The sequence below is a fragment of the Schistocerca serialis genome, chromosome 1 (assembly GCF_023864345.2).
Source record: "Schistocerca serialis cubense isolate TAMUIC-IGC-003099 chromosome 1, iqSchSeri2.2, whole genome shotgun sequence".
Classification (NCBI taxonomy): domain Eukaryota; kingdom Metazoa; phylum Arthropoda; class Insecta; order Orthoptera; family Acrididae; genus Schistocerca; species Schistocerca serialis.
The window spans coordinates 1,179,793,780-1,179,807,303 of record NC_064638.1 but is presented as its reverse complement, the minus strand read 5'-3'; the positions used below and the strand labels follow the sequence as shown (position 1 = coordinate 1,179,807,303).

Here is a 13,524-nt window from a genome sequence, read left to right as displayed (position 1 = left end):
AAGTGCTCCAAGAGCCATTTGTTGTGAATTCTCAAAACTGTTTCTCCATTTGTGACAGCTTAATACTGTGTCCAGATCTCATACAAACTATAAACCCTTGTTTACAAACATTGTAGATAGGAGGTACCCATATTAAAGTGATAGCATTAGTAAGTTTGGTGATTAATGAACACAATTTTTTTAATAGTTTTAAGTTTTATTTTGTAAGAAATTGACGAAATTGTCCTCCTCCTCCTGTCAGATGCTGGCTACGCTTGTGTAGGTGTGTAAGTTGCCAAGTCACAGCAAATAATTCTGATAAGTCTTAGAACATTTTCCTGTGTATTATAAGTCTGCAATCACTGATTATCTGTTGTAGAATATTCTTCTCTTTATATATACAGTATTGTGGTTGTATTTGCTTGGCCATTGTGATACTAAATGTAAAATATCAAAATACTTACACAGTAATTGATTCCAGAAATTACAATACTTGTATTAGCTTCATTAGTTAGTGTGATCTTTCACAGATGAAGCTGGAGGTGGCTGCTCAGAGAGTCATGACCTGCAAGTTATTGATGAAAGACTGCTTTGGCTAGTGTGGGACTAACAAAGAATTGTTTTTTATGTATAGCTTACTGCTTTTGTCTTCCCATAAAACAGCTTCTGTGTTGTCACTGCTTTATAATATCTTGTGCCTGTAAGAGATATCGCTAGAAAACATTTGACCATTGCTCCATAAAATCTGAGCAAAAAGAAAAAAAATACCAAAGTTGGATGCAAATAGACGAATTGTGGTGCAGTAGATATATTTTTTGAAGGATTTCTTTTTAGTGAATCAGTTCTTCCCAGATATTTTTAAGGCAATATTCACACAATTCAGTTATATAAAATAATAATTTTGTAAATTAATTTGTATTGCAAGCTGCATTTATGGTATCACTGGTACCTAGTTTATCATGTGTTCACTCAGCTGATCAGTGATGTGTTGCTATGATGAAGTGTTTGCAATTTTAGTGTCTCCATTTTCTAATGCTGCACATAAAGAGATAATATTCTAATCAAAATTCCTCTCAAATGATGCCTAGTTCTGAGCACACGCACGTAAATAGTTGGTCTGATTTTTATCATTATAGGACTCTATAACTACCTATGGGTGTTTATATTTCATTAGTCAGTACTTCATGGTGGTATTAATTTTGCAACTTTTTTACCTTTTTAATGCAGATATTGCAACAGTATATTGCTAAGTTTGACTTTCATTTTTGTGTATTCATGTCTATAATTATTAAATTTAGACAGTGTGAAAATACTTTTATTTATGTTGTTGTTGTTGTTGTTGTCGTCGTCTTCAGTCCTGAGACTGATTTGATGCAGCTCTCCATGCTACTCTTTTATTTATATTTCGTGACAAATGAAAAAGTTGGAACAATGATAAGAAGAGCCATTTTGAAATAAAAAATTTCAAAATCATGGAATTGTACTCACTTTAGTGCCAGAAGCGGTCCAGTCTACAACAGCTAATCACATGACTCATATGAATGTGAAGTCAAAAAATTGTGCAATGTAGGATGGATTTGAATAATGAGAAATTCTGATTGCACTTTTGCCATCCCTAATTTCAGTCATGATTCAATGATTTGTATAACTTCTTTCCTCCATCAATTCATTTTTCTTTTTTTTTCCATTTGGAAATCATACAAAAAATTTCAGACAGACAACCCCCTCACTTGAAAATATTGCTGAGTGAGATGTAAATACACTAGCTTTCTAACTTACATTTTTTTCTATCTTTAGTATAATTTGCCTGTCCTCATATTTGTATCTAGTTACTAGCATGGAGAGACTCAACATTCAGCCCTGCTCTTGTTTCAGCTGGCAAGTAAAAATTTCCATGCCCTTCCTAGTTTTGCTAGTTCTCATTTAATAAAATGATTGAATGGATCCAGATAATCAAGATAGCCTCAAACCATATAATAGACGGTCTTAGCTGTAGAGGCTGAACATGGAAACTCGATAACTGTAGTCATTACACACACACACACACACACACACACACACACACACACACACACACACATTACAGCATCAGAAGAATGTAGCTGCTGAGTCTGTATGCTGAAGAATATAAGTTCACACTATGAGTTACAATATTTAGCATGTTGTTTATGTACCTATATATTTGTCAACACTTTCTTACCATTTTGTTAATGTGTGTAGTAGCTTTCTTGGTATTCATTTATATTTCATTCTGCATTACGGGTTTAAAAATGTTTTACTTGTAGCTCATAACCACAGGAGCTTACTTCATTGTACAACTAATAACATTAGCAGGGTATTGCTCACATGTACAAGTATCTATAGTTCTAGAAACATATAGCAGCTGAAGGTATGTTACACAAAAGCCGCTTCTCAAGTGATGTGAACTCATTTTATGCTATTTATAAGGATATTGCTGTCAAAATTTTGACATACATTAGTACCTCTAAGGCCCCATTAGAAAGAGGCATTATGCTGAGGGGCACATGTTTTTCAGTTTATTGAGTTTATAAGCACAGTAGAATTCACTGCAGAGGGAGCTTAGAAATCGAGGGCATCAAATTAATAACTATTTTGTTATATTTCTTTTGTTTGTATTTAAGCCATGACCCATTCAAAATTAAATTCTTCTAGTCAGTTCTCTTTACATCATCATTACAGTATCATGTATATATTAAAATTTTTGTATAATATATTACTCTGTTCTCTGAGCACAGATGAAGCAGTAAATTCATCTTAATTTAGAAGTTACATACTCTTTGCTGAATTCACAAATTACTTCTCTTGCATAGTACAAAAAGTGATAATAGGCACTGTTTGTTCTGTACTGAAGTTTTTTTAGTATACAATACAAATTAATTAATGTGATAGAAGTTTTTGATGTTCATCAATGCTGTATGACTAATGTATGCTTGAAGATAAGTTGATTTTATATTTGTAATTATTGCACGGTGTTTAAACTACACATTTCTACAACAGTGCCATATTAACTTGTTTCACATTTCTGGAAATCACTGCGTTCATGAGACTTTTACTACGAAAATACATTGTTTCTGTTGTAACATAAAAGTTATATTTTGTATTTGTTGTGCACTTTCAAAGTGTTTGCAGTTTTTTTTCCATGCGCAGTCAATATTACAATATTGTTAAAAATTGACATAGTCCAGTTTAAATATAAAAAATTGTTTCAAGTAAATTTTGCTGCTTCTCTGTACATTAAAAATAGGAAATACAATATTCTCATTGTACAAAATAATTTAAAAGAAAACTGTGCATGGTAATGTGCAGAATTGATTTTAAATTCTGGACTAGACTAAGTTTTACTTATACACAAATATAATTATTACCATAATGGTGAACTCGTTTTACAAGTTCAGCACAGTCCAGCAAGTTTTTTCTTCTTTAAATTTGACTGCATAAATGACTTTACACTCTTAAGAGAGATGTTCATATCACATAATTAAATCACCAGCACACAGTGTTTGCAATATAATGTAGGTCAGTGCTAAGTATCATACATTTCCAGACCGGGTTTGATTATCCATTACTTTATACAGCAGCAATGTTACAAGGCATGGTTCATCTGAGCAACAGCTTTTAGTTCATAAATGTGGTGGTCCCATACCTAATTTCATTTTCACAGGACAATTAACTACTAACCAGAATTCTCATGTGCATTCACCATAGTTTTGTAGTCAGTAAAACTCAGTATAACACTGGAAAATGCTTACAGGGCAGTTTCCAGAGTCGGCGAGGGGCTCTTTGATTCAAGAGTTCCTAAAATGTACCTGCCTGGTGAGCCATTATAATAATTTGTTTTTGTTTTGTCATTGGATTGTCTCTTTGGGGTGCAGACATTTAACAGGCTTTGTTGCTGCATAATAAGTTGTGGTGATTTGAACTCGGTATTTAACATGCGATTATGGTTATCTGTTTTTATCTGATTATTAGTGTAAGTCCTTACATTATTTATCTGGTTTGAATTTACATTTTCCTTAATATTTTGTTTTGAAAACATTTCTGGTGATCTCACTGGAGGAACTTTTGAGTTGCAAAATAAAAGCCTGTTACTTGCTGTGGAATTTTTTGCATTAGTGTTCAATACACTCTGTCCTGGAAGATTTGATTTTTGTTGTATACTAGTTTGGTACCTCGAAGTTCCAGTCTTATTGGCTTCCACATTTGATGGTTGAGTAAGTCTGTCTGTGCCAAAAGAGTCACTCAAAGGCCTCCGCACTGAGGGATTCATCAAAGTAGTCCCACGACTGCTTGTTGCAGTGCTTGCTAACTTTGACTGCTGTTGCCTTGAGGGACTATTTTGTGGTGAATTTGACGTGTCCTCGTCCTCTGCACAATCTTCTGGTATTGTAGAGGAGAGGACGTCTGTTCTTGGTGAAGAGAACTTCCATGTTGCTAATGTCCTTGGGGAAGATAACAACTTGGGTCCACCATTACGCTTCTCCACAGGACTTCTGGATGAGTAGCAGCCATTAGTGTTGATTGTTGCAGAAACCATCTTCTGACGAGACAACCTCAGCTGTTCCACAGCAGATAGTTTGGTCCCAGGGTAGCCTGTTATGCTAGAAATATTTGATTTGCTGCTTTGCTGCAGTAAGAGTCTCTTAAAATCATTTCTAGATGTTTGCTGGATAGAAGCCAACCTGTCACAGGCCCAACTCTGTCGAGACCCAGGAAGTTGCACAGGTGACCTCGAGTTCAGCGATTGATGCAGAACTTCTTCTTCACTCGCATTTGGTGACCAGCTGTGGCGATTTCTACCATTTTCATTTCTGTTGTTGAATGTCCCTGTTTCAGGTGTGTACCTATTTGCAGCTCTTCCCTGAAGTCCACAGAGAGAGGATTCTGAACTTCCAGGTGAGAGACTAGTTGCAGAGGAGCAAGATGGGGAAGCACTCCTGCTATAACTGTCTGAATCTGTTTTTATATTTAAACGCTTTTTTGACTTGTGAATTGCAGCAAAGATCTCTTCTGATGTCATGGATGTTCGAGGTGGTGATATAAGACGTGGAGACCCAACTCTCACATGGTTTACTTGCAAATGTGTGTTGCTGTATGCCTTGAATGTGTTTCCATTGTCATTTTGCAAACTTTGCTTTGGAATTGGTGAGAAATTTGTACTCATGTCCATGGACATTGTTCCACTCTTAGTTGGCGTAGAAGAGAAGAATGCTTGCCTTGTGTTTTCTGTTTGTTGCCGTTGTTGATTAGACAGAGCAAGGTGAGAATTTTGTGGCATTGTTTCAGGCACTTTAGGAACAGAAGCTGGCATGCCACATGCAGAATGTGTATTTGTTGTTGCCACTGGCACTCTGTGTATATTTGAGTAAAGTTGCGTTGCACACACATTGTACTGATACGGCATCATGTTTTTGTGTTCATTACTTCTTTGACTGTCTACGTAATTCCTGCAGCTACTGGTAGCTATAGTGTTGAAACGTCTGCTGCCTGGATCTTGCTGCATTGGATTGATTTGTTTTCCTGAACTCTCCATGTCCAATTTATCTTGTGATCTTCTGGCAGGTAGTGTCCAGTAAGGAGGAGCTGAATATGGAACATGCTGTGTGTGATCAGTGGTATTAGACCACACTGCATGTGGAGAATAGCCGTACCTTGGTGGTTCCTTACCATAAGTTGGATTTCGTCCTAGTAACAGAAACAACAAAATTAACATTTTAAAAAGCTCTGTTGATGATAAAATCCCCCTGCCACTTATAGATAATGTGTACTTTCTTTAGTTTTGTTAGGCTGCAGAGTAAATAAAAGTCACAAAAATGGAACCACTTGTAATATTTGAACAAATTACGGTCTTCATTTCTTGTTTTATTCCAGTATGTAGAATGTGAGGTAGAATTTTTAGCTTATTATACAAATATTGTTGTGGTTAAGCTATATTGACTTCTAGTAGTAAGATTATTATGCACACAGGGTAATTTGGAATATCTTATGACATCTTCCACTTTGAGGAATCACTGACTCCATATTTTCTGAGAATTCAAATTCTAGGAACTTCATCAGACAATAGGCAAAAGGTCCCTAGCTCCAGAACATCAATATAGCAGTGTTCCAGATCTTTCATTGCATAAGGGAGTTTTAGCAGTGATTTTGTTATGTTATGGACAATAAAATATTTGGCTGTCTCAGGTTTCATTATACTTGCTTTCAGGGAACTGTTGTGTTGTTTTACACATTATTGGTTATCTGAAATGTACAATTGTAGAGTTATTATGAGGCAGTAGTACTACTGAAAAAAATAATTTAGCAGGCAACATTTAATTATGGGAAATGTCTGCAGACTAGAGGCACATATAGACTGGTCGCTTTCATGCTTTCCAGCTATTGCAGCAATTCGGCAAGAAAATATGGAAGAAAATCAGTGGCAGTTGCCTGTCACAGTGAACAATGTGATGATGGCTCAGGCCAGTGGTCAGACTTCAGAAAGCTGCCATTTTTTACATCACCTGTACACTGTTTTTACAAATAATTTTATTGCTCACATTAAAGTTGATAAAACTGTGAAATTGTGTCCCTAGATGCAGTTAATAACTGTCTAAACTCTGTAAAACAGATCAGTTCATTGATAGGGGAACAACAGAGGCCATTTCCTTTGTTACTAATGAGACAGATCTGTCCCTTCCTCTTTTGTTCTTATCGACATACTCCGACATTTGAGATTGTGAAGTGTGTGGCAGAGGGTACTTCCCATTGCAGCATGGGAAGAATGAATGCCGAAGTGCTTTTGTGCACACTGTAAGTAATATTAGCTTCTTTTTGTGGTCTCTACAAGAGCAATGTGTTGTGTATTCCTTGACTACTCATTTAATGCAAGTTCTTGAAACTTTGTAATTAGGCTTTTGCAGAATAGTTAGCATCCATCTTCAAGCCACCGCCTATACAGGGTTTTTAGTATCTCTGAACGCTTTCGCAAGGGTCAAACAAACTTGTGACTGTAAGTACGTGATGCTCTTCATTCAGTATCCCTGTAGTTGTTTCTGGTGTGGGCCTCACACACTTCAGCAACATTCTAGGATGGGCATATGAGTGTTGTATGAGCAAACTTATTTGTAAACTAATTGAATTTTTCCAAAACCCTGCTAATAAACTGCAGTCTTCATCACCTTCAACTGTGGCAGAGCATATGTGATTATACCATTTCATTTCTCTTCCATACAAATTGTTATATCCACATACTTGTATGAGTTTTCTGATCCCAATTATGACTCATTGATATTGATTATAGCTTTTTTGTGGAAATGCAGAATTTTACATATCTGAACATTTAAGGCAAGTTTCCAATCCCTGCCCCAGTTTGAGATTTTATCAAGATCTGACTGAATATTTGTGCAGTCCTTTCAAACAGTACTTCATTATACATAACTGCAGCAATGAATAGTCTGCAGTTACTATTAATACTGTCTGACAGGTCATTAATATATAACATGAACAGCAAGTGTCCCAAAACATTTACTGTATACTTCAATAAGTGCATTTGATAGTGTGACCTGCCTAATGTAGCTGGCATTCAGTAAGAGTTGGTAGTGAATTATTAAAAAGAAGGTTCTGTTCTGTTTCATTCAAGTCATTATATTAATTTACTTAATGGATGTATACATCCAAATTCACTGGGTAAAATGTGCCCAAAAGGAAACAGTGTTTCCTAATCAGTATCGCTGCTTTACGAACAGCCCTGTTTGTAGTTTACCTGTTTTGACCACTAATTTCATAGAGGAAGCATATGCTTTTTGTATGTCAGAATGTGAAGTACCTGTGATATCACAGTTAATAAAAAATTTTAGTCATTGGTCCTCTCTCTCTCTCTAAAGTCAAGGTGGTTCAAATGTCACAAATTGTAAATACTGACAATGTTACGAAAAGGATAGATTGCTACTCACCATATAGTGGAGATGTTAAGTTGCAGGCTGGCACAACAAGATTGCCAAACACGTAAGCTTTCGGCCAAAAGGCTTTCTGAATTAACACATGCGCACCCCCCCCCCCCCCCCCCACTAACATACAGAGAGAAAGAAACTAACTGTCTCTGGCCACTGGGCCATGGGGGTAAGGAGGAGGCTGGGGCGGGGCAGGGAGGGGGTGGGTGAGGGTGAAGTGCTGCTTGTGGGAGCATACAGGGACTTGATGGGAAGAGGGTAGGGCAGCTAGTTCCAGAAACGAGGTTGGTCAGAGTAGTGGGGGGGGGGGGGGGGGGGGGGGGGAGCAGAGAGTGGAAAAGGAGAGAAGTACGGAGCCTCATACTTACCCATTTTCCCACTCCAGCACCACATGCCCTTGAAAAGAAAAAAGAAAAAAAAAATTCACCAACACATTCACTGTCTTTTTACTTATCCCCTTTTACACTCCCTGCCCCCACCCCCTGTGTGTACCCCCTATCCTCTCCCCACAATGACCCTCTATGCTCCCCACAAGCAGACTTTGCCATCCCCCACCCCCACCTTGCTATCCCTTTCCCTCCCCACCCTAACTGCTTCCTTAGCCCCACCACCCAGATTGCTTCTCTCATTATGCACAGTTGTTGCTTGCAGTCTGACCTCCGTGGTCAGAGACTGTGTGTGTGTGTGTGTGTGTGTGTGTGTGTGTGTGTGTGTGTGTGTGTTTTAGTTCAAAAGAAGGCATTTTGGCTAAAGCTACCTGTTTAGTAGTCTTTTTGTTGTGCCTGTCTGCAAGTCAGCATCTCCACTGTATGGTGAGTAGCAATCTATCCTTTTAATAATATTGTCATTATTCTTGATTTTCCATTGTTTGAAATGATAAATATTGTTGAACAAACCTTAAACTGCAATTTTACAGTGGAATATTTGTACCTGGATATATTTTTGATAAAAAATATTTTTTCTGAAGTTCTTAAAAGTGGTCAGCAGTGAAGTTTCTTGTTCATGGGAACATTTTCTGTTTGTCAACATAGACTTTTCATTTCTGCTGTTTAACTAACAAATGTTTAGTGCCCTGTTTTAAATCATGGATAATACCAGCTCATTGCACTCGACCAGTAATAAATATTTCGTGAAATAGTTATTCTAATCAGAATGAGATTTTCACTCTGCAGCGGAGTGTGCGCTGATATGAAACTTCCTGGCAGATTAAAACTGTGTGCCCGACCGAGACTCGAACTCGGGACCTTTGCCTTTCGTGGGCTTCGTGCTTTGGTAGCTCAGATGGTAGAGCATTTGCCCGCGAAAGGCCAAGGTCCCGAGTTCTAGTCTCGGTCGGGCACACAGTTTTAATCAGCCAGGAAGTTTCATATCAGCACACACTCCGCTGCAGAGTGAAAATCTCATTCTGGAAACATCCCCCAGGCTGTGGCTAAGCCATGTCTCCGCAGTATCCTTTCTTTCAGGAGTGCTAGTTCTGCAAGGTTCGCAGGAGAGCTTCTGTAAAGTTTGGAAGGTAGGAGAAGAGATATTGGCAGAAGTAAAGCTGTGAGGACCGGGCGTGAGTCGTGCTTCGGTAGCTCAGATGGTAGAGAACTAGCCCAAAAGCAAAGGTCACGAGTTCGAGTCTCGGTCGGGCACACAGTTTTAATCTGCCAGGAAGTTCTAGTTATTCTGATGCTTAGTTCTTGTAACACAGCTATGTATGCTAACTGTGGGTGTACAGTATTTCTAGTCACAGATTGTTTTCACTCAGGCTTAAAAAATATAATATTATTTGTCTCATCATTAATGTTTGTGATTAGTTGTAGTGTCATATTGCATGCTCTTTAAATTTCATTTTAATTCAGTAACATCACCTGCTTAACGTAATACAAATGGAACACATTACTTGTCTGCCTTGAGAAAGTCAAGTAATGGAAAAGCATTGTTTGTCTGACAGGACACAGTGAATAAATAAAATATTGTGAAAATTAAGAAAGTATTTCTTTTTATAACCATTATGCTCTTCGAAGCATGGAGGATTTGAGTTAAGTAAAATAATCATTATAACACTTACCTTTGAATTTTCATATTTCAATGTAAAACTCTACAACTTCAGATATTTATGGCTGTTCTTAAGGTGTGATTATTAGTTGCCACTGTTCTTTGCAGCAGTGATGCCTTACCTTTTCTGATGTACTGCTTCTTAACGGTTTTGCAGAGTCTGTCCTTTAATATTTTGTAACTATATGAGAACACTGATTGTTTATAAAAACTACCAAAGTGCTGGAACACAGTGTAAAGGGAATCAGTTTACTATTGTGCACTGTAGTTAGTTTTGCATAGTGTGAAGTGTGGTGTGATTCCAAAGCCCACAGGTGCAACCAACCAAAAGCCAGATAATAAGATACCCAAATGTAGATCATAGCCGAAAATTAGTGTAGCAATGTAGTGAATACATTAGATGACCAACATTAACAATAACTGCAACTTATATATGTTCATGGCTTGACTTTTATCAAATTTATGAGCTGTGAGGCTGTATGTTGACTACTGTTTTTCATTAAAATGGTAACAAATGCAGGCAATGAAAACTTACTGTGTGCTTACGAATACTGAAAATCTATTCCTGAAACAAAAGACAAGTGAATAGGGAAGAACAATTGAAATAAAGGCATAAGAAAGAGTTGTGTGCTTTGTCTTCGTGTTATTCTCCTTATTCTGTCTTTTATCTCTCATTGTAAGGACTGACATACAGATACTACAGTGGTTGACTGATTTGAATTTTTTGGCTACATTAATTGGCCCAAGTCCTACATCTCTCTCTTTTTATATCTCAACTTTCCATTTTCACTACATTATAATTTCTTACTGGAATATTGTACTGTATGTAACATGGGTCACTGCTGAAATAAAACCTGAAATCTATTCTTGTTGTCAACTATCCAACCGGTAGGATGTATGAACATTGTTTGGGAGATTATGGACATGCTGATACTGACTTGATAAATGCAGTACCATCATATGCTAAACCAAGATAGTACTTAAAAGCTTCATATTTTCTTTCTTTATGGGAATATTTGCAGTAAATATTTACAGAATTACAGGAAACTTGAGCTTTTTGCCAAATGAAGTTAGGTAAAAATGAAAGACAGCAGCTCACCCATAATGTCACACAGTGCTTCCTTCATGAGCATAATTTTTTAATGGGTTAAACAGAGAGCTACTGGGAAAGGGAAATAAGAGAACAGCAGGCTAGTAAAAATAGACATTAATAATGATGGAATACCAGTCAAGGTTATCAGCTGTTACTTCTCTGATTCAGTACAAGGCTAATCTCACACATTTATTAATAATATTCATTATAACTCAAGTGTTTATTTCAGATGTGTCCTGCCCTGCTCCTGCTCTCTCTCTCTCTCTCTCTCTCTCTCTCTCTCTCTAGGCCCCTGTTGTGCTTTTCCCATATATGTACGAGGGCTCTTCAAAAAGTATCTGTCTATTTATAAAATCAATCTTTATTAAGATACAGTTGTTTGACTCTAGTCAACTTCAGCTTCTACACACCTATCCCAATGCTGGAAGCATAGCTGGAACACCTCTTTTGGTACAGTACACAGCTGCTCCATTGAATTCTGCATAATGTGTTCCCTGTCCTGAAATCTGGTCCCTTCCAGAGCCTTTTTCAGTTTATGGAAAAGCCAGAAGTCACCTAGTGCTAGGTCAGGGGAATAGGGAGACTACCACAACCATGTTGTATTTAGGCAAAAAACTCTGAATTAATTGAGAATGATGAGCAGGTGAGTTACTATGGTGAAGGTGCCAACTGCCATCTGTCCCCAAGTCTGGCCATTTGCATATCACTGCTTCACAAAGGTGACACAGGTCCCAGGGATGCTGGACACTTCCATTGCGATAACTGGAACTTTGTTTCTGGGTCATACCCATAATCCGAGGACTCATCACAGTTATCACTGTGTTTAGAAAGTTGGAATTATGGTTCACAGTATCCAGCAAGTGCTGTGCAATCTCTGAATGAAGTCTCTTCCGCTCAGTTGTTAGCAACTTTGCACAAATTTTGCTAAGATCCTCCTGAGGTCCAAATTTTCCATTACAATGGAATGAATGTATCCAATACTAATTTTAACATTATCTGTAAGTTCTCTGATCATGATTCGTCTATCCTGCATCAACAGGTTCCTTAAATCTCTTTCAGATACGGTCTTGTCTCCAAACATTGTCAAATCTTGCAGATTGTTTTGACTAGAGAATCACCAAGCTAAAAACAAAATTTGATGCAATAATGTTGTTCCGTCTGCAGCTCGTGGTCTCAAAATAGTGTTCTTGCTCGGGAGAGCACAGTGTCCCGGGTTCTATTCTTGGTGAGGTCGGGGATTTGCACCTGCCCTGAGATGACTGGGTGTTGTTGTGTCTTCATCATCATCATTCATTCATCCCCATTATGGTCTGAGTAAGGCAACGGCAAATCACCTCCATTAGGACCTTGCCTAGTATGGCGGTGCGGGTCTCCCACATCATTCCCCTACGCTCTGTCAAGAAGCATGGGACTTCATTTCCAATGTTGTTCCCCTTTTACCATCAAACAAAATCGGATGACTGCCACTTACACGTATTCACTTGTCAACGGCTAGACAGTGACTGGTTGTTTCCACAGCCATGAAAAAAAAAATCCAGCATGGACACTACGTGTGGCTGCAAACATACCGGTAAAGAGCACGTGCACCCTGATACCAATGTTGACTTCAAACATAAAAAATAAGCTCGGTTGCATTCTCAACAGCCCTTGTAAATGAACCCTCAGAACTGAAGAAGTACGTAAGAATGCAGTTTCATAAATCCTTATGAGGAAGTTATTTTACATCGCAATAGTGAATAGTCTCTTGAAACTCTTGTTGCTATAAACCTGTTGTTGATGAAGATGAAGAGTTTCTACTAAACTTTCTGATGAGAATAAATATTGACTGAAGGCATTTAAGTGATAGCTTGTAAAAAGGCATGTAACTCATTGTAAATATTATTAGGGAGGTATTCTTCTTCATTTGTTTGTATTGAAGGCCATGTACTATTCAGTGTGATAAGTTCACAGCTTGAACTTTTAAGAAACCTTCTTGTGGCTTTTGCTGGATAATTTCAGAACACATCCAAAAGAGTACAATTCTGATGTGGATGATAAAGCTCTGAAACTGGGTGATGATTGCGGGGTAATGAGAAAAGTAATTTGTCTCCAAGAATCAACAGATTAACTGAGTCGTGTTTTTTTTCAAGTTCTCAACAATTTTTTTCATTTTACTTGCAGCTGATTAATTAAATTTTCACAGAAAATTTATGTAATGGGTGCAAATAAAGAAATCTTTCAAAAATTCAGTATACCAAATGTGCACAGGAAATGTATGCATACTGCAATAATGAATTAAAATAAAAAAACACGCATTCTGCCTTGGGGTCCTTAGTTACAGAAGGTAAAAGTACTGACATCACTACGTGCAAAAATACTACTGGTAACAGCAGAATCGAAACCAAAAAGCCAAAAGTAAATTCAAATAATGGAAGTTAGCACTCCTGTCTTTTCATTGTGCCCATAATTAGTGTGATGCAACAA

At 37.5% G+C, this 13,524-nt stretch overlaps 1 protein-coding gene across 1 annotated transcript in view; it reads right to left on the bottom strand.

Moving 5' to 3' along the window:
- Positions 1–2,389: 2,389 nt before the first annotated feature.
- Positions 2,390–13,524, bottom strand: part of LOC126456470 (serine-rich adhesin for platelets) — a 480,534-nt gene continuing 469,399 nt past the window's right edge. Inside the window, exons 12-14 of the mRNA XM_050092224.1 lie at positions 8,294–8,321; positions 5,766–5,784; positions 2,390–5,682 (exon numbers count right to left, since the gene is read on the bottom strand). Of these exons, the coding sequence (XP_049948181.1) occupies positions 3,746–5,682; positions 5,766–5,784; positions 8,294–8,321 (1,984 nt within the window). The 3' untranslated portion in view covers positions 2,390–3,745. The remainder of the gene's footprint in view (positions 5,683–5,765; positions 5,785–8,293; positions 8,322–13,524) is intronic.